The sequence below is a fragment of the Mustela erminea genome, chromosome 13, assembly GCF_009829155.1.
Source record: "Mustela erminea isolate mMusErm1 chromosome 13, mMusErm1.Pri, whole genome shotgun sequence".
Lineage (NCBI taxonomy): Eukaryota > Metazoa > Chordata > Mammalia > Carnivora > Mustelidae > Mustela > Mustela erminea.
In genome coordinates, this window is record NC_045626.1 from 35,231,949 (window position 1) to 35,258,689 (window position 26,741).

Sequence of the window (26,741 nt, forward strand, 5' to 3'; positions counted from 1 at the left end):
AGCCCTCAAGGTGATTGGGATGGATCCTCTTTGAGCACAAGCATTCAGCCACAATGCCGAGTGGTTCAAGGAGGGACCCCTGACCCTCAACATTTCAGGACTGACAGCTCAATGTGGGTACTTGGAAAATGCTAATAAGGGCAGCATTAAAAATAAAAGAAAGGGGCAATGGACAAAGAATGTGGTAAACTAGATAATTTTTTTTTTTTTTTTTTGCTTGTGGGTCACCTTCAAAATACGGAGGTTGTCATTGTCAACTATTACAGTATTTAAGATAATGGGCTTTGGAGTCTGAAAAGCTAGTTCTACGTCTTATTAGCTATGTGACCTTAGGCCAGTCACTCAATCTCTTAGTTTCCTAATTCCGGCAATGAGAATGATAGGAGTACCACTTCCTAAGGCTCTGATGAAGATTAAATCAGACAGTCCATACAAGGGTGGACACACAGTAGGTGCCTAATAGATGGCAGTCCTTACTGTCCTCTGTGTTAGGGTTATTTCCCAAAAGTTCTTTATAATTAAAATTAAGTCTTGAAATCTACATTCTTCTGATAAGATGCTGGGAATTTAAATGCTCAAACAAGCACATTCCCAAGAAAGCTGAAACTAAGCCCATTCGGTGTTGCTGTTTATATAATAAGCCTTAAATGCGTAATAGGTGGGTGGCTTATTGGATGTGAAAAAATTTTAATAATGTGTTTCTTTTCCTGACTCCAGAAAAGTCTGAGCAAATTCTTAACTCTTCAAATGTCTCTGGTATCCGTAAACGTTGACAGTCCCTTAAAACTGTAATACAGGGGCGCCTGGGTGGCTCAGTGGTTTAAGCCTCTGCCTTTGGCTCAGGTCATGATCTCAAGGTCCTGGGATCGAGCCCCGCATCGGGCTCTCTGCTCAGTGGGGAGCCTGCTTCCCTTCCTTTCTCTGTCTGCCTGCCTCTCTGCCTACTTGTGATCTCTGTCTGTCAAATAAATAAATAAAATCTTTAAAAAAAAAAAAAACCTGTAATACAAAACCCACCATAATTTTCAGAATCAATGAATTCAATTAGTTAAACTTAAAGTCCAAGTGTATAACAATTCTGCGACAAACTGGGAAAGACCTGCTGTGAAGCACATTTTCTGATGAAAGATAGGATTAGCTTTGTGTTTTTCTGGAAATCCTTGCCAATTACCGGTTTCAATTAAGGTGAGGCATGGGTAAAGAGCTCCATGCGATCAACCTGGCCAAATCTAGATGCTTCCAAAGAAGGCCTCTCTCGAGTAACAGCTCTTAAGAATTGTCAAGACTTTTCCACTCCTTTATTAAATGACTCCCTGCCTCCCAAAAGGCTCTTACCTAGAGAATGTTAAACCAAAGAGTCCCTGAGGCTTACCGAGAAGAGTCGTGCTGCAGCGCTGATGAGCTTGTGATTCCAAGCTCCTTTTGGCTTCCTATTGTTATAGGAGATGTGGATGCATCTTTTCTAACTCCTGCCACTGTTCCTGTATGAACAATAAAAAGAATTAATTTGGGCATTCAATAAAAGGAAATGGAAAAGTCCATTCTGAGCAATATATTAGACATTCCAAAATGCCTAAGCTTTAAAAGTAAGCTATTTTTTTCCCTCTGAAATGAAACAATGGCAGATGGGAAACTCAGTGGGTTGTTTTGATTTTGTAAAATCAGAATCCACAGTATCTTGTTTAAAAAAAGTACCTCTGTGCAATAACAGACTGGCTACTGATTTTGCTTTTAAACCTGATGGCCTGTCATCTTCCTGCTGGTTTGAGTTTACTGTGAAAATGACCAAGAAGGTAATTGCTTTATTTTGTTCCCTTTAACCATTCTAAGAAAACATCTTTCGTCTCTCTGAGTCCAGCACTTTGTACCTCCAAATCCCCCAAGTTAAACTGCTCTTATCCCTAAAACTTTCAAGGCAGACATAAATCTTGAATGCTTCTTTCAAAGACCTGTACACTGGGCTAAAACAAGTGTCTGACTGGAAAAGATGTTCACCTATCCATTCCAGGGCTGATTTGGTCTCTGTTCTTTTCTAACAAGCAATGTTCAGTTAATAATTATTTTTCTCCTCTGGAGTGCTAAATAAGATGGCATGGGAAGAAAGATTTTTTAGTTTTTGTTTGTTTTCTAATTATTATTTCTAATAACAATAATTTTCTCCTTCTCCTCTTCCTTCCTAATATTATTTCCCAAACAACACAAAACATCCCTGTCTTTTTCTTGCAAGACTGTAAGAATCTCACTCACGATTTTCTTCTGGTTCCTGGAAAACTACAGCCCAAGCTGCTTAAAGAAATTATTTGGGAAGATTTATTCTTTCTTCGAGGAAAGTGTAACTATTCAAATAACATGAAGACAGCTTTGGTGTGTTGCAAATACCAGACCCTCAAATGCCAAGAATATAGTAGTCTATAATCTGGGAATGGTACCCTTTCTCAGTGTTATCAGAGAAAAATCAGACCCACAGAAAGCAAGAGTCTTCTATGTGCAGAGATTAGCATCAAAACAGTCACCATGATCCTTGGTATTCAAAAGCTATACTCAATACTGGCTGTTCTCTATTATGTATAGATGTAAAAGACCAGCTACCTAAATCCACAATTCAGTCTTCTTTGTATACACAAACCCGTGGGACCCTGAACCCAAACCAATATATTTTCATACTAGACACAAACTCCCTCAGTACATGCAGTGCACCAATCAGTAAATATTTACCAAGTACCTAATGATCAGCGAGGGCTGGTATCAGGATTAAGCTCAGAGTTAGTTTAGGGGACGGTAAAGAAGACGGGCGAGAGTAAGAACATGAGATACTCTGAACAACCTGATAAAGAATCACAAACAACCCAAGGCAGTATAAGGTGACAAGAGCTAATAGATATGGTATGCTTAGTATGTGCCTGGTACTGCTCTAAGCCTCTGCCATATACCATTTATCTTTTTTTAAAAAAAGCTTCATTATAATTTGAATACCATAAAATTTAACCATCTTAAACTTACCAGCTTGATAAACAGTAGTAAACTTAAATAGCTTATGAAAGCATGACCACAACCCAGTCTGCTTGAGATGCTTTCCCTCACCTCTCCCTCTGCTCCTCCTCCATGTGCACGCTCTCCCTCGCAAATAAATAATTTTAAAAAATTTTCATGGAATTGACTTATTTCTTTTTACAACCTGATTTCAGAATATTTCCTCACTCCCCAAAGTTCCTGTTTTGTTCCTATCCCTCCTCTAGTTCTCTCTCTCTCTAGTTTTGCTATTTCTAGAAGTTAGTTATATTTATTCTCATAAAACCCCTTTGCAATAGATACTATTTTAACATCTCATTTACAGATAGGTAAAATAAGCCATAGGGGACTTACAGGACCTGCCCAAGGTCACAAAGCTAGTTAAGTGATGGAGACAATATTCATGTCCAGATAATCTGATCCCAGAGTTCTACTTTTAGGCTATTCCCCCATAATAAACAGTACGACAAGTCTGAGAAATTAAGAAGTGGGAGAGATCATGTATGGCTGTAGGATTAAAGAAGATTTGATGCAGGAGGGGGTATTTTGATAGGAAGGAATAAGGAGCATGGGATTAGCAAAAGTATTCAATTAAAAACCCTGAGGCTAAATATTTAATATATTCAGGAAATATTTATTGAGCATCATTATGCCCTTGTACCTTGCTAATCACTTTAAATCACTTTATATGCATTATCTCATTATTCCTTCCAACAGTCCTTAAATTATATTATTGCCCTCATTTTATAGATAAAGAAGTAGAAACTGAAAGGTCAAGTAGAATGTCCAGTATCACACAGCTAGTAAGAATGAGGCTGGGTTTTGACTTTGTATTGCAAACTAATCTTAAACATTGTGCTAGTTGGCCTCAAAAATAAAACATAGCAGCAACAAACACAAATAAAAAAACCCAGCTGGTCTTTGGAGAGATTACTTCTGTGGCAGACCTTGGAATAGAGCGGGACAGAGAGACCGGAGGCAGGTGAAGCAGCTCATTACTACTACAACTGTCTAGGTAGCGTCCTGGTTGGTGTGAGGGGAAATTAAAATGTGTAAACAGGAGTAGAAACAACTGAGAGGGACTTGTGGGTAAGGTGAGGGAAGAAGATATGCCTGGTGAAAGAATATAATTATCTCTGCAATCACTATTACAGAAGACTTGAACATTAGTCTTATTTATGGTTTTGATCCTTCTATCAAAAGTTTAGTTGGGATAACTGACATTTGATGAGGACAACTTAAAGAAGGAATTATAACAGAGGGCCCAGGGACTCCTACGGAATCCATGGATATACTTCATGAATGTGTGACTCCCTCAAAACTGCAGGCACAATGATGTGTGTACGTGTGCCCATTACTCTTTAAGGAAAGGGGCCATAGCTTTCATCAAATTCTAAAAAGGCATGAGACCCCCCAAAAGTTGAGAATGATTGGTCTAAGACATAGGACAAGCTTATTCCTTTTTCTTAATTCTTTAAGTGCTATTCCTTATTAAGTTTCTGGGAAGTTACATATCAGCTTTTAATTATACTCATTTCTTCTACAAAATTTGATTTCATATTAAGTATACCAACAATTACATACAGTTATGCATATTCATAAAACTACATACCTGTTTATACACACACACACACACAAAGACAACATACGCATTTTAAAAATAAAAGTGCACATGGCACCTGGGTGGCTCAGTTGGTTTAGTGTCTGACTCTTGGTTTCAGCTCAGCTAATGATCTCAGGGTTGTGGGATCAAGCCCCATGTCAGCCGCTGGAAAACTAGTAGATATTATATGCTCAGAGGCTGGAAAACTAGTAGATGTTTTATGTGCCATTTCAGGCCTATTCTATAAAACCTTCCATGTGTACTCTGTACCTTCCTACTTCTTGCTGACCTGTTGTGGCAGGGCCACTTAGTAAATATATTAGCTTTGTGGGCCATTGCGCTTCTGTTGTAACTATTCAACTCTGTTATTGAAGTATGAAAGCATCCACAGACAATACATAAAAAAGGGAAATCGCTGTATTCTAATAAAGCTTTATTTACAAAAAAAAGCATTGGACGAGATTTGGCCATGAACAGTTTGCTAACCTCTATACTCAAGGTGATCTTGGAAGAAACTTCTCGTTTCTTAAGCCGTTGATATTTTTTCTATTTGTTACTGTATTTTAGCCTAGCCAACTAAATATAGCTGCTATGAACATATTTGTAAGTTAATTACTGTGTGTATGAGATTCTCTCTAGTATATATATTTAGAAATGGAATCTCTTGGATATGGGGTATTTGTTCTTTATCTTCAATAAATAATGCAAAACTGTTTTCCAAAGTGGTTGTATAAATTTACACTCTGATCAGCAGACAAGCATTCCTGGTGCTTTAGTCTTGCTAACACAAGAATGATAATGAAAATACAACTTATCATAATTTGTGGGAGGCAGCTTAAAACAATGCTTAGAGAGAAATTTATAGTTTTATATACTTATATTAGAAAAGAAGAAAGATTTAAAGTCATTGATCTCAGTTTTCAATTTAAGAAGCTAGGGAAGAAAGAGCTAATTAAACCCAAATTAGTATAAAGTAAATAATAAAAATACGAACAAGAATCAATGGAATAGAAAACAAGCACATAATAGACAAAAATCAACAAAAAGCAAAGGTTGTTTTTTTTCTTTAAAAAGCCAGTAAAATTGATTACCCCCTAGCAAAGCTGATCAAGAGAGAAAATTAAAAATTATCAATATCAGGAATGAAAGAGGTATATCACTCCAGATGTTAAGTGCATTAAAGAAAAGGCATGTTGTAAACAATTTTAAGCCAATAAAATCAACAACTTAGATGAAATGAGCAAATCCTATGGAAAGCAAAATTTAGCAAAGTTGAACACAAAAAGAAATGACAAATCTGAGTAGTCCAATATCTGTTAAAGAAATAAAAAATCCAAAGTAAGAAAACCCATACACACACACACACACCCCATCACCATCAATGCTAACAACAAAAGCAACAACTCCAAGCCAGATGTTTCAGTGGTGGATTCCATAAAACATGTAAGGAAGAAACAATACCAATCTTACACAACCTCTTTCAGAATACAGAGGAGAGGGAAAAGACTACCTCATTTATTTTTTTTAAAATTGTGGTAAAATACACATTTGCCATTTTAGCCATTTTAATGTGTACAGTTTGTTGGTATTAGGTCCATTCACAATGTTGTGCAACCATCATATGACCTAATTCCAGATGTTTTTTATCACTTCAGACAAAAACCCTGTAACAATGAAGCAGCCATTCTCCATTTTCTTCTCCTAGGTCCCTGGGGACCATAAATCTGCTTTGCCTGTTTTGGATATTTCGTATCAGTAAAATCATGCAACATATGGCCTTTTGTGTCTTGCTTCTCTCAATTAGCATAATTTCTTCTTTTCTTTTTCAATTTTAAGTAGGCTCCATGCCCAGCAATGGAGTCTAATGCAGGGCTTGAACTCATGACCCTGAGATCAAGAGTTGCACGCTCTGTGGACTGCCAGCCAGACGTGCTTCCCCTTTATTCTCCTGATAATGTGATTTTTGCACCAGCTGGTTTTTGTGTGTTGAACTACCTTTGCATTCTTGAGCTAAAACCCACTTGGTATGTAATTCTTCTAATATGCTGCTGCATCCAGTTTTATTAGTATTTTATTGAGGAGATTTTCATCTATATTCACGTGATATTGATGTGCAGTTTTCTTTTCTTATAATGTCTTTGTCTGGCTTTGGCATCAGAGTGAGGCCTGGAATAAGTGAAGAAGTGTTTTTGGGGAAGAGTTCCAGAAGGATTCAGGTTAATTCTTTAAATATTTGGTAGAATTCACCAGTGAAGCCATCTGCTTCAAGTCCTGGGTTTGTCTTTTTTGGGGGGTTTTTGATTGATGACTTAATTACTTCACTTGTTTGGGTCTATTCAGATTTCCTATCTTTCTTGAGTCAGTTTTGGTAGTTTGTGTGTTTTTTAGGAATTCATCCATTTCATCGATGGTTGTCTAATTTGTTGGCTTTTGATGTGTCTATTGTTTGGCTCAACTATTACTTTTTTACGTCAGGCATCAGTGGTGTGTTCATTTGGTTTTTAATGTTTACAAGCAATGTCCTACGTGTAGTTGCTTCTCTGTCCTGAGAGAGGTCAGGCTTAGGAAAAACCCTGTGTGAATCATTTAGGGAATAGACAGGTGAAAAGAGACAAACACAATTCCTTGAGAACAAGATCGATTCTGCTCTCTCTGGGACCAGATGCTCATACTGGAAGTCAGGATGCCATCTTCAAGAATGCTGCCATGCAGGCTTTGGGGATGGGACAAGGCTAACTTAAAATTCCACAAAGTTCTCCTTCTATGTTTCAGTGGCCTTTTTGCTGGCTAAGCACTTGCTTGATTTTTATTAATCTTTCACTATCTTTCAGAGTTCTGATAAGGCTGATTCTGGCAGTTTTGCCAGTACTTTCAGTATTTCTGGGAGTTGAAGGTGGTGGGGGGAGCGCTTCTGGAAGTCCCTACTCTGCCATTTTTGCTGACATCCTGACTTATTTATGACACAGCATAACTCTGTTACCAAACCCTGACAAGGTCATTACCAAAGAGATATGACACACCAATATCTCCCAATCAGTGTAATTCATCAAATTAACAGAATAAAAAAAAAGAAAATGCATGGTCATTTCAATAGGTACACAAAAAAGACCTGATGAAATTCAACACTCATTATGATAAAGATGCTCAGCAAACGAGGAGGGAACTTTCTTAACCTGATAAAGAGCATTTACAAAAAACTCACAACTAAAATCATACTAAATGGTGGGAACTGCTTTCCCTATGAGATCAGGGTTTCCTTACGGAAGTTCACTTTTACCATTTTATTCTACATTGTAACAGAAGTTCTAGGCAGTATAATGAGATAAGAAAAAGATATAAAAAGCAAAAAGGCGGGGAAAAGAATAGTTGTTATGGACTGAATTGTGCTCCCTGACCCTGCCCAAATTCATGTGTTGAAGTCCTTACTTTCACTGTACCTCATAATGTGACTGTATTTGGAGACAGGACATTTAAAGATGTAATTAAGGCTAAATGAGGTCATATAGATGGCTTTTCATCCAATATGATCCTTTGTCTCTAAAGAAGAGAGAGACAGGGGGTGCCTAGGTGGCTCAGTCCCTTACGCAGTGGACTCTTGGTTTCGGCTTTGGTCAGGATCTCTGGGTTGTGGGATCAAGTCCCGCATTGGGCTTGGAACTCAGTGCAGAATCTGCTTTAGATTCTCTCTCCCTCCTTCCTCCAGCTCATGCTCTTTCTCTCAAATAAATAAATAAAATCTTAAAAAAAAAAAAAAAAGGGCCGGGGGAGAGACACACTTGGGATGTATTCTCATAGAGAAAAGGCCATGTGAGGATACAGAAGGCAGCCATGTGCAAACACAGGAGAGAGGCCTTGGGAGGGAATGACTAGAAAGGAACCTGAGTGAACAACAACAGGAACAACAGAAAAGTACTGGATCCTAATTGTATGGGTGTATAGAACTGTCAAAGTTTATCAAACTGTACATTTGAGACCTATGCAGTTTTACTGTATGTAAATTAAATCTCAATCAGAATAAAATAAAAATTTAAAAACCGTCCAGTTTTCTTGATTCTCAAGGCTGTGCTGTTTTCAAGACTGCACTCTACCGAGGTTTTTGCCACTGTAATCAGTCAGCATAAAGACTCTGAAGGGACAAGCACGTACACTTCTTAATTACTGTAGGTACTGAGATCCAAAGGTCTAACTGATCAGATCTTTATGGCTGGGAAATGGGCAAAGTCACAAAAAGAGAAATCTATCTGTCTATCTATCATGTTATATCAATTCGTTCAAGAAATATATATTAAGTACCTACTACATGTTAAGCAATGTTGTTATGGGATGCAACAGTAAGCCACAGAGTGTTCATATTCTAGTGGGAGAAGATACAAAATATAAAAAATTAGTAAATTATAAAGTATTTTGAGATACTTCTATTATAGAGAATGGGAAATGTAGAGGTTCTGGTTTAAGGGAAAATATTTCATATACAGCAACTTCAACTTTTAATGCTGGTCTCTTGCATCTGAATTCCTTTTTTTTTTTAAAGATTTTATTTATTTATTTATTTGTCAGAGAGAGAGAGCGCGAGGGAGAGAGAGCATGTGCACGCACAAGCAGGCAGAGCTGCAGGCAGAGGCAAAGAGAGAAGCAGGCCCCCTGCTGAACAAGGAGCCCAATGTGGGACTCAATCCCAGCACCCTGGGCTCATGACCTGAGCTGAAGGCAGTGGCTTAACTGGCTGAGCCACACAGGCATCCCTTGAATTCCTTTTTAAAAGGGACTGAGCAGGGGCGTCTGGGTGGCTCAATGGGTTGATCCTCTGCCTTCAGCTCAGGTCATGGTCCCAAGGTCCTGGGATTGAGCCCCGCATCAGACTCTCTGCTTGGTGGGGAGCTTGCTTCCCCCTCTCTCTCTGCCTGCCTCTCTGCCTACTTGTGATTTCTCTCTGTCAAATAAATAAATAAATAAAATCTTTAAAAAAAGGGAGGGGGACTGAGCAGGACAATTTAATCTATATATCTGGTTTTATGCATAGCACTATACTATTCCTTTCTTCTGTGTTCTGTTGATAAAGGCATCAACTTTTAATAAATCTTTTAGCTCAGAGTTCTCAGAATCAGAAGTAATATCTTGCGATACCTTTTCTAATGATTAAACATACAACAATGATTATATTAATAATAAAAGAAACAAATAAGTGTTCTTTAGAGGCAAAGTGGAACTGCCTTCTAAACTTTGGATACTCCAACTTGTTTATTTCTTGAACATCATCACCTATATTAATCCATCATGGACTACAAAGAACATTCGTAACATTGCAAGCACAGGCTTATTTAGAGGAACAACTAGGAGTTTCAAGATTATTTCTCATTTCAGATGAGTCTATAATAATCCTCTTCTAGTAAAAGAAAAATGTGTTTCAGAGCTCCTCAGGGGCCGTCAACCAGTGATAGCTGCTGTATATTATATAGCCGAAAAAAGCCCAAAGACAAAATGGGGGGCATGGTCAATGCCATCAGTTAAATCCAAATTACTTTAGGTTTAGCCTCTCTTGAAGTTTTAAGAAGACTCAGAGATCCATGGAAAAGGAACAAACAGGCATAGCTCTAACTGTAGCAGGGAGCTTTGGGATGGCTTTGCAACCTCGCTTAGAAATGGACAATGCCAAGTCCTGAGGTCTAACATTTCGATTCTGGAACATGTCTGCTCAGTGGCCTCACGGCCTCTGCTAGCCTGTCAGCATCACAGAGAAAAAAAAATGCCCTTAGCTTGGAGGGCTCTTATGAAAGGGAATTGGTGATTGATAAGAAAAGGGTGGTTGGAGGCAAGCTAGGAGAGGGAAATAAAAACAAAAAAAAAAAAACCACCGCTGAGTAGGGAGGAAAAAAGGAATGAACAGTGTTGTGTTTCCAGATTTGTGCCTTTGGCTTAAAAGTTCTTGACTCAAGTTTAGATTTTCCTAAGTAATGTCTCCTGGTTCCACATAGCTCAATAAAGGCAACTAAAATAGAATATACCAAGCACTGATGATTGAAAAACAAATTATATTTTAAGTATGATTCTGACAAAACTGTACACATCGTTGTGATCTCAAGGTTGTTTCTTTCTCTCTTTCTTTCTCTCTCTCTTTCTTTCTTTCTTTTTTAAATTAACACATAATGTATTATCTGCTTCAGGGGTATGGGTCTGTGAGTCATCAGTCTCACACAATTCACAGCACCCACCATAGCACATACCCTCCCCAATGTCCATCCCCCAGCCACACTATTCCTCCCTTCCACTCCCCCGCCTTGCCCCCGCCACCGCAAAGGTCTTTTCTTAAGAGTCAGGTCTTTCTTTATATATTTAGTATCAATAAAGTTGACAGAATGGTGAGGAGGACAGAAAAGGTAGAGGAATAAGGGATGGATAATAAAGATTAATGGTCCTGCAGTAAACATCCTACGTGGTACTTAATGATTAAAGACAACAAAAGAAACAAAGAAGAAAAGTAGGTTAAAAAATTTAGACACACTAAAGAAGGCAAAGCAATTAAGGAGCCACTAAACCAAGCAGTGTGACTGAGGCTAGTGCTAGGTTACCGGTCTTCCATTAGACAGGGTGTCCAAACCCCTTGTAGCACACTTGTAAAGGCGGTCTCCCATCTGGCTGTGCGCCACTGGAAAGGCCGCTGTTGTAACTGCTCTGTTGTGTGATCTGCGCATACTGGCACTGCCATGAGCAGAAGGACTCAGACGGGCAGCTGCAGCTCCTCAATGATCAGCTATACTGTAATTTGGCAATGGCTCCATATCAGAATAAAAGAGAAATATCAGAAAAAAAGAGAAAAATACATGACGATCCTCCTCTTTTTTTTTTTTTTTAAAAAAAAAAAAAAAAAAAGAGATAGAGAGGGCACCTGGGTGGCTCAGTGCGTTAAGCCGCTGCCTTCAGCTCAGGTCATGATCTCAGGGTCCTGGGATCGAGTCCCGCATCGGGCTCTCTGCTCACCGGGGAGCTTGCTTCCTCCTCTCTCTCTCTGCCTGCCTCTCTGCCTACTTGCGATCTCTCTCTGTCAAATAAATAAATAAAATATTAAAAAAAAAAAAAAGAGAGAGAGAGAGAGAGTGCATGTGCATGAATGGGACAGGGAGGGTCACAGGAGAGAGGGAGAAGAGAGAGAAAATCTTAAGCAGGCTCCATGCTCAGTGCAGGGCTTGACTGGGGGCTTGATCTCATGACTCTGAGATCATGACCCAAGCTGACTTGGAGAGTTGGACACTTAACTGACTGAACCACCCAGACACTCCTTACATGATAATCTTATAAGTAGAAAAAAAAAAAAGTTAATTCCTGTGAACACCTTAAAACATAACTCTCTTAAAAAAATGAGAAAGTTTATTTTTTTTCCACTGCAACAAAACAACCTCCCCCCCACCTCCCCACACACACAAAGGAAAAAAGCTAACAAAAAAAATAAAACCGTGAGTGAAAACTGTTCCTGAAAACTTTGCAGAATTGTAACAGCTTTGTCTTGGTTAAATTGATTGGTATAGCAACATTATAAAATGACTATTAGGATTCATTGTGCACAACAGAAAGTGCTGAAATGTCAGCAGACTATACAGCAAAAAGTAATGGGTTCTGAACCCCTGTTAGTCAAAAATGATTTTGTTTCAAATTAGAAATTGATTTTTTTTGGACACAAGCCCTTTCCAGGCTTATAGCTTCCGTAGCTGGGCCCGGGAGAGATTAACCTCCACCACTGTAAGGGCTGGCCTGATGGTACCTTTCTCAAAGTGCCTTTTCAACTGCAGCCTTCTAATGCGGCTGTGGTCTTAACCAATAACACAAGTCATTTGTCCCTTTGCTATTACACTCCATTTTTCTCATTTTGCCATTTTATTTTCGTGCTGGCACACAACACAAATTTGTTGACAAGTTAACAGAAAACTATGTTAAGACTTGCAGGGTAACCACCACACACACCAGTTTTGACTGGTTCTCTATTCTCCAAAGTGCAGTGACTAAGAAGAGAATACAAGTTTCCCATCTCTCAAGGACTCAGAGAAAATAAAGAAGATCCAATCTCAGAGATGAAGTCCCCTCAATCTCATTTTTGTTTCTGGAAGCAGAGTCTGCAAAGACAAAAGTTGTTCTAAGTCGTTCTAATGCAATGGAGGTCTGCAGAACTTCTGCCTTATGTCAAAAAAAAGTACTTGCTTTCCAAGATGTGGATAGTTCCTTTTCTGAATCTTGGACTAATTATCATCTCTCAGTTATTTGGAAAAAGATTAAACAACTTCTAGATTAATCATAGTTAAAACTAAAAATCATGACAAAGGTGGCAGATGATGATAGTGTGGTATACAAGGTCTTCTATTAAACTGCTGCCCATTTTTCAAACAAATGAATATGAGTGGCCAGGGAGATTATGGAAAGTTGGTTGCTTAGTACCAGAGTGGGGCAGGTGCCAGTCCAGTAAAAAAAAAGAGATAGCTATGTGGAAGGAACTAGAGGATGTTATGCAAAGTGAAGTAAGTCAGTCAGAGTAAGACAAATACCACAGGATCTCACTCATGTGTGGAGTTTAAGAAAGAAAACAGACAAACACATGGGGGGTAAAGAAGAGAGTAAACAAGCTATAAGTGACCCCTAAGGAGGAGAACAAGTGGGGTTGATGGAGGGAGATAGGCAGAGGGATGGGCTGGATGGTTGATGGGCATGAAAGGAGGGCACTTGTGATGAGCGCCAGATGTTGTATGGAACTGATGAATCGTACTGCACTGCGCATTAATTACCTAAAATATAAATTAAAAAACAAAAAAGAAGGAAGCCAGGGTTAATGGTTGTGAGCAGGTAGGAGAGATATTTGGGGAAAAGGTATGAGCAGAGGGGGCTCCCAGACTTGTTGTGGCCCTCTCTTGCCTGCACATCTCTGCACAAGGAAGCTTGGACTGGCTGCTTCTGCTGGGAAGTCCTTCTCTTGATAATTCAGGAGAGGTGAAGCCATAAGCCATTCCAGAAACAATGAGGAAACACAATTAAATTTTGACCACTTCGCTCAACATTTGTTATTTTATTATTGATTTCTTTTAAAATATCTGTGACATTTGGGTGCCTAGCTGGCTCAGCTGGTAGAGTGTGTGACTCGATCTTGAGGTGGTGAGTTCAAGCCCCATGTTGGGTATAGAGTTTACTTAAAAATAAAATCTTTAAAAAAAAATCTGTGACTTCTAAAGTAGGAAGAATTACTGGCATTTATAAGACTGCTAGGCAATACATGTTTCAGACTTATGAAGTTTCGTTTCAGCTACAATGTAGAATTGTCTATGACCTCTCCTTCACCCTTTCCATATTTCTAGTTAATCGAGGATTAACTATAGTTGTTAGAATTTACACTCCCAGCAGAAATTTACATTTAATTTCCGGTCCTCTTTACTCACTTTGAACATTATTTTATGCCTATACCATACTTACTGTTAAATCAGCCTTACAGTTTGCAAAGAGGGACAAATTGGACAGTTGCTTATAAGAGTATTCTAAGAGAAAGGCTGATGTGATTCAGTGATGTAGCAGATGTGCCACCTGTGGCTTTGCAAACACAGGTCAATTGGTAATAGACTTACCTCTTGTTCAGGGTGATGAAAATCATCTGGAGTTCATGGCTAGCACCCACCAGCAAGAACTGGCCCCAGAACAGCTTCTCCTTTTGCTACATATAAATGCTAAACTTACCTCTTTGGGGTCGATATGTATCTTTCTTTTGACATGTCCATAGGGTATCATCTTCTGTATGTGATTGAAACCCAACTGTCTTCTTCTCTCTTCTATTCTCACCACTGTTAGTGGACTCTTGGTGTTTTTTGATGGACGATGATGCTCCCAGCAGCCAGCCATCACATTTTGACTTCAATAAACTGAAAAGAATAAACATGAATGAGCTGTAGAGAGCATAGACGGGGGGGTACATGATCATATAAAGGCATATAAATTCAGCATGAGTTGAAATGCAATTCACGGCAGCAAGAACTTCTTTTTCTTATTTTTTATTGAAGTATAATTTGAATAATTTACTGAAGGTCTATTTTGTATCTTGCCACAATAATTTTAGAGAAGTAATGGTCTTTATCCTCAAAAGCTTATATTTGGAGTTGGGGAAATGAGACTCAGACCCATGAAACTGCTAATAAAGCCACAGAGTATGACTAAGAACCAGAATATCTGTAGAAATAAAAAGTACGCTAAAACAAGACTTGCATAACTAAAATGTTTCCAAGTACTAAAATTGAACAGTAGGGATTAAAATATCACCAATTTGCTTCAAAATGCATTTATGTTTCTCATTTTCAATTGTTACAGTATTTATTATGTGCCCAGAGTATGTGCAGAGCAGTACAATGGTGCATGTGGAATAGCTGGTCTCTGTCCTCACATAAGTTCGTTACAAAGTCAACAAGGCAAGTATGGAGTAAAAGGAATTTTAATGAAAATAAACACATGTGCATATGTTTTTCTCTCTAATAAACTGTGTTCCCACCATTAACACATTTCCTCTTGTAACATTTTATTTTTTAGGGAGAAGTGTCCCAATGATGTATATTCCTTACTATTCTACCAGCCTCTTCCTTTACACTTAAATTCACCACAGACTCATGAAAATTTGTTTTTGTCTTCCCCATGCCCAAAAACTATTTAAGAGTTAGTGGGGGGGGGGAAGAAGACATTTAATCAAAAAGTAGAGTCTAGGGGCGCCTGGGTGGCTCAGCGGGTTAAGCCGCTGCCTTTAGCTCAGGTCATGATCTCAGGGTCCTGGGATCGAGTCCCATATCGGGCTCTCTGCTCAGCAGGGAGCCTGCTTCCCTCTCTCTCTCTCTCTCTCTGCCTGCCTCTCTCTCTGTCAAATAAATAAATAAAATCTTAAAAAAAAAAAAAAGTAGAGTCTAAATATTAAGGTATTTGAACTCCAGAAGCTGAATATAAGAATGTAGGTATATAAGTTGAATAAGTTGACAGAGTATTACTGGATCCATTGCTAATCTCAGGGCTCTTGACCAGGATTCAAATCATGTAAATCCATCCAAGTCATTGGGCTTCTAGTTTATGTTGATCAGAATTTTTAATAAAGTTTGCTCATATCATAATTTACTAATAAAAATCAAGACATTAAATGGCTTTATGTTTGGAGTGTTATGTAAAGATACAATAACTACTAGTGGTAGAGCTTTATATGGGCATAATGCAGTATATTAAATTTATACTCTTAAAAAAATTTTTTTTTAATACCAGAAGTTAGGGATCACTTTCCCATGTGGACTAACCAGTGGATGTATATCTTAGCTCATAAAACTTCTATTCATGGGAAAGGAAAAGGAAGAGAATAAAACTACCTCACTGTGAATGTAAGATAATTTTACTTTAAACTAGAAGCTCCAGATGTAGGCAAATCCAAGGACTACATCTCTGCCTTTTCTTTTTTTTTCTTTTCTCTTTTCTTTTCTTCCTTCCTCTCTCTCTCTCTTTCTTTCCTTCTTTCTCTCTTTCTTTTGAGACAGTATGCATGAGTTAGGGGGGTGCTGAGGAGGGGCAGAGGAAGGAGAAACGGTTAGGGAAAGAAAGAATCCCAAGCAGACTCCCCACCAAGCGTGGATCCTGCAGCAGGGCTCCATTGATCCCACAACCCTGAGATCACAGCCTGAGTACAAATCAAGAGTCAGACACTTAATTGACTGAGCTACCCAGGTGCCCCCATCTCTGCTTGTTCTTTTTCTTTTTTTAAAGATTTTATGTATTTGAAAGAGAGAGTGCTTGTGCTCCTGCACTCTCTCTCAATAAACCAGATCCTCTATCTCAACAGGGGACTTGGCTTCTAATTTCTTTAAAATAAAGATGACTACAAAAATTTTCTTATATCCTTTGCATTTATTTCCATCTTTACCTATCTACTATCCCTCTGTTAGTGTCTCAGAAGAAAATCACACCTTTTATTCATATTCTTGATATCACTGACCTATACCCTCTGTGACTAGAGCCTGTCAGTCATCTCCTTTTCTTATAATTTACAAACTCCTCCTCTCAATTGGATTCTTTCCTAGGGTTACAAACACGATCAGACTTTCCATTAAAAATCAAGACCTAAACCTAAATCAGAAACTCCTCCCTTAAGGGGGGAGTGTAATACTCAGGGTCAGTGAGGGTGCAGGGACAAGAGCACTGTAATACATTACAGGAGGAACTGCAAATTGGTAGAGCATTTTATGCACTTACCTCTTAATAATTCTGCTTTTAAGAAGTTATCATATGGAATTACATTAACAACAACATGAGGATATTTGTTCAAGGACAGTCATTGAAGGATTATTTGTAACGGGAAAACTGAAGGCAAATATTCAATAGAAGAATCAATAAAAAAACACTATGATAGAGGGTTGGGATGGAGAAGCAGTCATGTGAAATGAAGAGAGATGGTTTAAAAACCATATTCAGGATTTAAAAGCAGGAGTAGTTGATGAGTATTTGTGAAAAATGAAGGGAAAAGGTAGTGAGAAGGACTGGCAGAATTATGGGGGAATAAGCAATACAGAGAGGAAAGATTGGGGATGTGGAAGAAATTAAATGTAGGCTGAGTTACTTATAAAACATTTGAGAAGATATTTCAAGAAAGCATTTGGATCAATAATTCTATAGTGTTTTGGTACTTGGCTGGCTGACTTAACGGTGGTGGGGTTGAGACAGAGTTGAGGAAGTACATACTTCACTTCTAGTGTTCTCAGTGAAGCAGGAGGTAAATTCATTCTTGTGAGTGAAAAGAAGTGGGTATTGAGGAGAGAAGTGAAGATCTGGAATTTGTATTGAGGGAATTCAAGATAAAAATGACCAAGAACAAGGAAAAAACTATCCTGCAAAGTTTAAGGTCTAATGATTAGAAATCATAAATTTGTGTCAAGACTCAGGTGTTAGAGATGTAAAACTAGAGAAAGCAGCCTGAGAGCTTGATGCTGGGTTAGGATTTCATTGGGAGGGTGAAATATACTGGTCAACGTTCAAGCTCCAACACCAATAAGGTCCCCAGGAGGAAAGTACTCCCCACCCCACACAAGCTCCGATATTTTGTGCCAAGCTGCCCTCTTCTACGGATCAAGCTCCATGAGTTTTGGGGTATGATTCGAAGTAAGATTCAAGGTTTATTTTTTCCCCATATCTATATCTAGTATATATAGTATTATTTTTTTGGAAGACTTGCTTGATACTTTTTCCATAGACTTGCTTGATACCTTTGTCAAAAAGCAATTGAACATATGACTGTTTGGGTCTATTTCTAGACTCTATTCTGTTCCACTGACCTATTTATCTATGTTAATGTGAATAACAACCTGTCTTGATTGTATAACTTTAGTTAATATACCAAAACTTAGGTTCACAAGTTTTTCAATTCACTCTTCTAAAATAGCAAAGACTGTTTTTGCTATTCTAGGCCCTTCATATTTCCATATAAACTTTAGAATGTTTGCCAATTTCTATAATAGTAGCTGGTATTTTGACTCAAATTGCATTGAATCTAATCTTCAATTCAGAAAAAATTTGTATCTTCACAATATTGAGTTTTCCAATTTAAGAACATGGTATATCTTTCTGCCCATTTATTAAGTTTTCTTGAATTTATCTCAGCAGTATTTTATAGTGATCAATGTAGAGATTTTGTACATTTCTTGTTAAGTTATTCCCAGGTATTTGATGACTTTTTATGTTGCTGCAAATACTCTATTCTAATTGTTGTTTTCTATTGCTATATGACAGCTAATTGCATTATATAGAAATAAAATTGATTTTTGTATGTTGATCTTTAACTCGAATCCTGTGAGTATGTTAAATCCACTTAATAATTCTAGTACTTGTTTCTGTAGGTTCTTTAGGATATTTCCACGTGTACAGTCATGCTATTTGAGAATAAAGACAGTTTTACGTTTTTCTTTCTAATATTTTTTTATGCCTGATTACACTAGCTAGGGCCTCCAGTGCAATGTAAATATAAGTACTAAGTATGGACATTCTGTCCTTATTCCTAAAAGTGTGCATCACTAAAGAGGTGATCTTTGTCCCTATCCTCTATCAGCTTTCTAGTTTAATGACAGGCCATTTTTTTCCTCCTTATAATGTATGAGCAATGGAAGAGGTATCTTAAATGCTTTTTCTGCATCTAATTGAGACACTGGATTTTTTTTTTATTATGTCAATATGGCAGATCACATTGATTTTCAAATGTTAAAACAATTTTGCTTTCCTGTTATAAATTGTACTTGATTAAACTGGATTATCCTTTTCATATATTCCTGGACTTAATTTGCTAATATTTTGTTAAGAAACTTTTTTGTTTTGCATTTATGTTCACAAGGAAGATCACTTTGCCATTTTATTTTCTTCTAATGCTTTTACCTGGTTTAGGTCTCACAAAAGGAGTTGGGTAAGTTCTTTGTTCCTCTAGTCCAATAGTTCTCTAGAGGACATTTTGTTACCTAGAGGATATTTAGCAATGTCTGCAGAGGTTTTTGATTGTCACAAAGTGGGGGTGGGATGCTACTGACATCTAATGGGTGAAGACAGGGATGCTATTAAACAACCTGCAATACACAGAACTCCCCAACAAAATATTATTGTGTGATTTGAAATGTCAATAGTGTCAAGGCTGAGAAACCCTACACTAGCCTCTGACAGAATCTGTGTAAGATTGATATTATTTCTTCTTTAGATGTTGGGTAAAATTTACAAGTCTAGTTTTATTTGTAGGAAATTTCTTTTTTTTTTTTTTTTTTTCTTGTAACATCCTTTTCTGTTTTTTTTTTTTTTTAATTTTTATTTTTTTTTTCTTTATTTCCTGTAGGAAATTTCTTAATTAAAAATTAAATTCCCTCAACAGGTATAAGGCTATTCAGACTTCCTAATTTTTTGGGTAACAATTTTGGCATATTGTCAATTCCAAGGACTTCATATCATTTAGGTTGTCAAATGTACCTCTGAGAGATTGTTCATAATATCCCTTAATTACTTTAAAAAAATATTGTTAGACTCTCTGGTGACATAGATTCTTTTTCATTCCTGATACTGTAATTTTTTTCTCTTTCTATATAGGTTGATCATCTTGAAAAGGCTTACAAATTTTACATATATTTTCAAAGCATCAACTTTTAGCTTGTAGATTTTCTCTATTGCTTGTTTTCTTTTCCACTGCAAGACTTACTGAAGAGTGGACGCTAGAAAATTGAAAGCAGAATAGAAATATGGAAGTACTGCAAATTGGACAATGCTGGGAGAAATTAGGAGTTCTGGCAAAGAATGAAGAGGTATGTTACTATCCTGGACTTTAGCTGAGACACCAAAAGGTTTACAACCTAGACAAATGTTTATTATGAACCTCTAACAAAGCTTAAAACCAAGCTACGACAAAATACATAGGGAGGAAAGACACTGAGTCTTACCAATTTAGAGGGGCTTGGAAAACACATGGGACTTTCCAGAGATCTGCCCTCACAAAGCATATATCCAAACCTATCCCAGTTCAAGGTGACTAGCAAGTAATTATGTTGCTGAGAAGAACAAAAATCAACAACCTTCAGAGAATGATAATAAAATCCACTTCTCTAAATGCATCATCCATAATATATAGGATATAATTCAAACTGCCAAACACAAGAAAGATAGAGAGTGTGACCCACACTTAAGGGGAAAAAAAATCAATCACTTAAAATTCACCAAAATATGGCCCAGATGTTGGATTTGGGCAGACAAAAACTTCAATTAAATCAGCTATTATAAATATGTTGATGTCTTCTGCCCCTTTTTTGATGTGGCCATAATTACCCCAATGTTCATAGCAGCAATGGCCACAATCACCAAACTAGGGAAGGAGCCAAGATGCGCTTCAACAGACATACAGATACAGAAGATATGGTCCATATATAAAATGGAATATTACACCTCCATCAGAAAGGATGAATACCCATCTTTGTATCAACATGGACAGGACTGGAGGAGATTATACTGAGTGAAATAAGTCAAGCAGAGAAAGTCAATTATCATATGGTTTAACTTACTTGTGGAGCATAAGGAATAACGTGGAGGACATTAGGAGAAGGAAAGGAAAAGTGAATTGGGGGAAATTGGACGGGGAGATGAACGATGAGAGACTGGGGACTCTGAGAAACAAACTGAGGGTTTTGGAAGGGAAGGGGGTTAGGAGTTGGGTGAGTCTGGTGGTGGGTATTAAGGAGGGCACATATTGCATGGAGCACTGGGTGTGGTGTATAAACAATGAATCTTGGAACACTGAAACATAAAATAAAATAAATGTTGATGGATATAAAGGAAAACATGGTCTTAATGAGTGAAGAGACAGGCAGTAATAGCAGAGAGAGAGAGAGAGAGAGAGTCTAGAAAAGAACCAGATGAAAAATATAGAGCTAAAAATTATAATTATAATAAATTATAATTTATTATATAAATTATAATAAAAACTAGAAAAAAGGAGATGAAAGATCCAAGAATCAATAGAAATGACCCACTTTGAAGAACACAGAGAAAAAAAAATGGTTGAAGAAAGATGATCAGAGTCTCAAGGATCTTATAGACGGTATTAGGCTGTCTAACAAACATAAGTAAGGTGGCAGAAAAAGAGACTGAGAATGAAATAAAGAAAATTTTGAAAAAATATATTATAAAGAAATAATGGACAGAATATTTCCCAAATTTGATGACAAATGTTGACCTACAGATTACAGTCAAACTGTTGAAAACCAAAGATAAAGAAAATCTTTAAAGCAACTAGATAAACATGCCTATTACATAAAGAAGAATAGTGATATTGACAGTAACTTATTATCAGAACAAGGCAGGTAAGAGGAAGTAGAACAGTATCTTTGAAGTACTGGAAAACAAACAAACAAACAAACCCTGTCATCCCATAATTCTGCATCTCATGAAAATATCCTTCAAAAATGAAGGAGAAATAGGGGTGCCTGGGTGGCTCAGTTGGTTTTGCCTCGGACTCTTGGTTTTGGCTCAGATCATGATCTCACTGTCATGAGACTGAGCTCTGCCCTGCCCTGCCCGCATTGGGCTCTGCCCTGAACTGAGCATGAAGCCTGCTTGGGATTCTCTCTCTCCTCTCCCTCTGTCCCTCCCCCACTTCTCACACACTCCTTCTCTCAAAAATAAACAAACTAAAAAAAAAAAAAAAAGCAAAATGAAGGAGAAATAACATTTTCAGATAAACAAAAAAGAGAAAATCTGTTGTCAGTAGACTGGCAGTACAAGAAATATTAAAATGCTTTTCAAGCTGGAGAAAAATGACCAAGATGGAAACCTGGATCTATAGAAAGCAATGCAAGCATTGGAAATAGTATATAAGTGAATAAATATAAAAGGATCCTTTTTCTAAAAAGATTTTATTTTTATTTAGAGAGACAGCATGATGGAGGGGGAGAGGGAAAGAGAATTTGGAGGAGACTCCACACTGAGTGCAGAGCCTTATGTGGGGCTCCATCTCACAACCACAAGATCGTGACTTGAGCTGAAACCAAGAGTCAGATGCTTAACCCACTCAGCCACCCAGGCGGCCCTAAAAGTCTATATATTCTTATGTTTCTCTCAATGTCATTAAAAGATATATAAATGTTTAAAGCAAAAAGATAACTCTGTATTATGGGATTTATAGTGCACTAAGCTGTAATGTTTATGACAATAATATTGCAAAGAATAAGAAAGTAAATAAGCTATGCAATAGAAAAGTTCTCACATTCCACATAAAATGGCACAATATTAGTGCCACGTAGACTTCAGTAAATTAAGGAAACATACTACAGTCCCTATAGAATTCACTAAAGAAAATTAAAAAAGATATAACAAAGAAATAATAGAGGAATTAAAAAAAGAAAATGGAAAAAATTCATTTTTCCCCCTAATCACCTCAAAAAACCCACAAACAAACAAACAAACAAACAGAAAAGGAGAAATAGAGGAACAAAGAACAGATGGAATGAATAGAAAGGAAGAATAAAAAGCAAAATGCTAGATCTAAATATGACAGTGGTATTAAATTAAATTCAAATGAATTAAACACTCAAGTAAATAGAAGAGATTATTAGACTAGAGAAAAATGGAGAACCTAAACCATATGTACTTTACAAGAGTCACAATTTAAATATGAAAGAATAAATTAAACTGACATAAAAGGATGAATGGAAAGAGATGTGCTATGTAAATAGCACACGTGGAAAATTGGAATAGTTATATAATATCAAATAGAATAGTCAGTAAGAGATAAAGAGAAATATGCCATTGTGATTAAAGTGGAAAATCATCAGACACACAAAACAATCCTAACTATATATGCATCTAAAATAGAATTTCAAAATACATATAGTAAATTTGGTAAGACAAGGGAAAAAGAAGAGAAAATCACAATCACATTGGGAGATTTTAATGTCCTTTTATTATCAATTGATGGAAAAAAGATAAAAATTCAGTAGGCTAAAGAAGAATTGAACATTATGAACCAATGTGACTTAACTGACATGTACAGAATATTATACTCCACAGCAGATTATACATTTTATTTTTTTAAGTAGGCTCCATGCCCAACACAGGGCTTGAAGTCATGACCCCAAGATCAAGAACTGAGCTGATATCAAGAATTGGATGCTTAACTGACTAAGCCACCCAGGCACCCACAGAACATACATTTTAAGAAAATACACATGGACTACTGACCAAGCTAAGTATGTTGAACAGTAAAATAAATTTCAATATATTACAAAACAATGAAAGCTTACAGAGTATATAATCTGACTACAATGGAGTTAAAAATAAAAGCCGAGACATCTAGAAAAATCTCAAGAATCTGAAAGTTATGTAACATGCTTCTAAACAATCCATAGGTTAAGAAAATTACAAGTGAAATTAGTAAATATTTTGAAATGAATGGTAATGAAAATATAACTTATCAAGACTTGAGGGATACAGAAGATACTAGAGGGAAAATAACTTAAATGCCTATATTAAATATGAAAAGTTTAAGATCACTGATATAATAAGACATTTTACAAAGCTAGAAAAAGAAGAGCAAACTAAATATAAAGTAAGTAGGAGAAAGGAAACAAGAGTAGAAGATCATGAAATAGACAAATAGAAGTAACACAAAGGTGGGCCCTTTGTAAATATTAATAAAACTGATAACTCTCTACCAAGACAAAGTATAAAAAAGAAAAAAACTCAATTTATGAATGTTAAAAATCAGAAAGGAGATATCACTATAGATTCTAATGATAGTAGGAAAATATTAAGGATAATCATGAGTAACAATGCCATTATCTTCAATAATTGAAATGTGATAAAATGCATATTTTCCCTCCAAATTTTTATTTAAATTCTAGTTAGTTAATACACAGTGTAATAGATAATATATATAATATTATATTAATACTATATATATAGATATAGATATAGTGTATATAGTGTAATGTTTACAGGAGTGTAACAATCTAATCTAATAGTGGTTTCAGGAGTAGAATTTAGAGATTCATCATTTACATACAACATCCAGTGTTTACCACAAGTGCCCTCCTTAATGCACATCACCCATTTAGCCCATCCCCACCCACCTCCCTCCATCAACCCTCAGTCTGTTCGCTAATTTTTTTTTAAAAGATTTTATTTATTTATTTGACAGAGAGAGATCACAAGTAGGCAGAGAGGCAGGCAAAGAGAGAGAGAGGAGGAAGCAGGCTCCCCGCTGAGCAGAGAGCCCGATGCGGGACTTGATCCCAGGAGTCTCTTGTGGCTTGCTTCCCCCCCCTCTCATTTTTCCCCTTCTCATATGTTCATCTGTTTTGTTTTCTAAAATCCACATGTGAGTGAAATCATATGGTATTGGTCTTTCTCTGACAGACTGACTTATTTCTCTTAGCATAATACAGTCTAGCTCCAAGTTGTTGCAAATGGCAAGCTTTCATTCTTCTTGATGGCTGAGTAATATTCCATTGTGTGTGTGCGTGCGTGTGTGTGTACATGTATATCTACTACATTTTTATCCATTTATCAGTCGATGGACACTTGGGCTCTTTCTATAGTTTGGCTATTGTTGATAATGCTGCTATAAACATCAGGGTGCACGTATCCCTTTGTACCCTTTGGGTAAATACCTAGTAGTGTGATTTCTCCGTTGTAAGATAGTTTTATTTTTAACTTTTTGAGGAGCCTCCACACTATTAATTTTAGCCATTCTGACAGGTGTGATTTGTATTTCCCTAAAGATGAGTGATGTTGAGTATCTTTTTTTTTTTTTTAAGATTTTATTTATTTATTTGACAGAGATCACAAGTAGGTAGAGAGGCAGGCAGAGAGAGAGAGGAGGAAGCAGGCCCCCCGCTTAGCAGAGAGCCTGATGCAGGGCTCAATCCCACGACCCTGGGATCACAACCTGAGCTGAAGGCAAAGGCTTTAACCCACTGAGCCACCCAGGCACCCCAATGTTGAATATCTTTTCATGTGTCTGTCAGCCATATGGATATCTTCTTTGGGAAAATGTCCATTCAAGTCCTCTGCCCCAAATGCAGACATTTCTTGAAAAATATAATTTATTAAAACTGACTCAAGAAGAAATAAAAAATATGAATAGCATTATATTTATTAGAGGAATGAAATTCATAACCAAACATTCCCACAAAGAAAACTGACCAGATAGCTTCACTTATAAATTTTAACATATTTAATGGAAATATTAAAAGTCTTACACAAGCTTTCAGTAAACAGGAAGGAACACTTTTCGGCTCATTATTATGTTACCGTGTGATACCAAAAACTGATTAAGTAATTAAAATAAAGGAATATTACAAACTATAGATTCCCTCATGAACATAGACATAAGAATATTCAACTAAATATTAGCAAATCAAATCCAACAATATATAAAAAGGTACTACATCATGGCCAAATGAGTATTTTTCCAAAATGCAATGATGGCTTAACATTCAAAAATAAATCCATGTAAATCATCACATTAGAAGAATAAAGCAGTAAAAGCATAAAGTTATATCAATAAATGCAGAAAAAGCATTTGGTAAAATCCGGATAAACATGTTTAGCAAACTAGGAAGCAAAGGGAACTTACTTCAATCTGATAAAGAGCGTCTGTCAAAAACCGATATTTAACACAATATTTATTGGTGAATTACAGAATTTCCTGTCCTTGAGAACAAAGCAAGGATGTCTTCTTTAACCACTTCTATTCACTTCTATTCAATATTTTATTAGAAGTTCTAGCCAATACAATAAGGCAAGAATAAGAAACAAAAGGCATAAAGCTTGGAAAGGCTGCTATTATTCAGACAATGTGACTGTGAACTTGAAAGTCCCAAGTAATGTACCAAAAAAACCCCCAAATCCCTAAAACAAAACAAAACAAAAAGCCACCAAACCAAACCAAAACAAAAACCCTGCTGGAATATATGCATTTATCAAGACTATAGTATAAAGGTAAATATTTAAAAAAAATCAATATTCTTTTTACATACCACCAATAAGTTCAGTGAAAAGTGTGCAGGACTGTTACACTGAAAACTACATAGTATTACTGAGTTAAATTTTAAAAGACCCTAATAAATGAAGAGATACACCATGTTCACGGATTAGAAAATTCAATGTTTTTAGGATGTCAATTCTACTCCAAAACGATCTAATCATATTTCTAGCTCCTTAATAGAAACTGGTAAACGCAATCTAAAATGTAAACAAAAGAACCTAGAATAACCAAAAGGATTTTTAACAAGAAATGTGAAGCTGAAGACATAAACTATCTGACTTCAAGATTCATTAATTTACTATAAAGCTAAAGTAGTACAGACTGTATGACACTGACATAAGAATGGACATTCTTATCAATGATAGATCAATGGAATAGAAACCCATGAATGGGTGTGTGTGTGTGCGTGTGTGTGTGTATATACATATCTAATTGACTTTTGAAAAGGCATCAGACAATTCAGTGAAGAAAAAATAGCTTTTTTTTAAACAAATAGTGCTAGAAAAACTGAGTATCTGTATAGAAAAAAATGAACGCTGAGCCCTACATCACACTACACGTGAGAGTATATCTGAAATAAATCAGACTTAAATG

General features: G+C 36.7%; 1 protein-coding gene across 5 annotated transcripts in view; it reads right to left on the reverse strand.

Moving 5' to 3' along the window:
* KIAA1328 (KIAA1328 ortholog) overlaps window positions 1-26,741 on the reverse strand; it is a 320,199-nt gene that overhangs the window by 48,465 nt on the left and 244,993 nt on the right. For all 5 annotated transcript variants that reach the window (XM_032310986.1, XM_032310985.1, XM_032310989.1 and 2 more), the window contains 2 exons: window positions 14,315-14,496; window positions 1,373-1,481 (listed from right to left, as the gene is read on the reverse strand). In XM_032310986.1, the coding sequence (XP_032166877.1) occupies window positions 1,373-1,481; window positions 14,315-14,496 (291 nt within the window). The remainder of the gene's footprint in view (window positions 1-1,372; window positions 1,482-14,314; window positions 14,497-26,741) is intronic.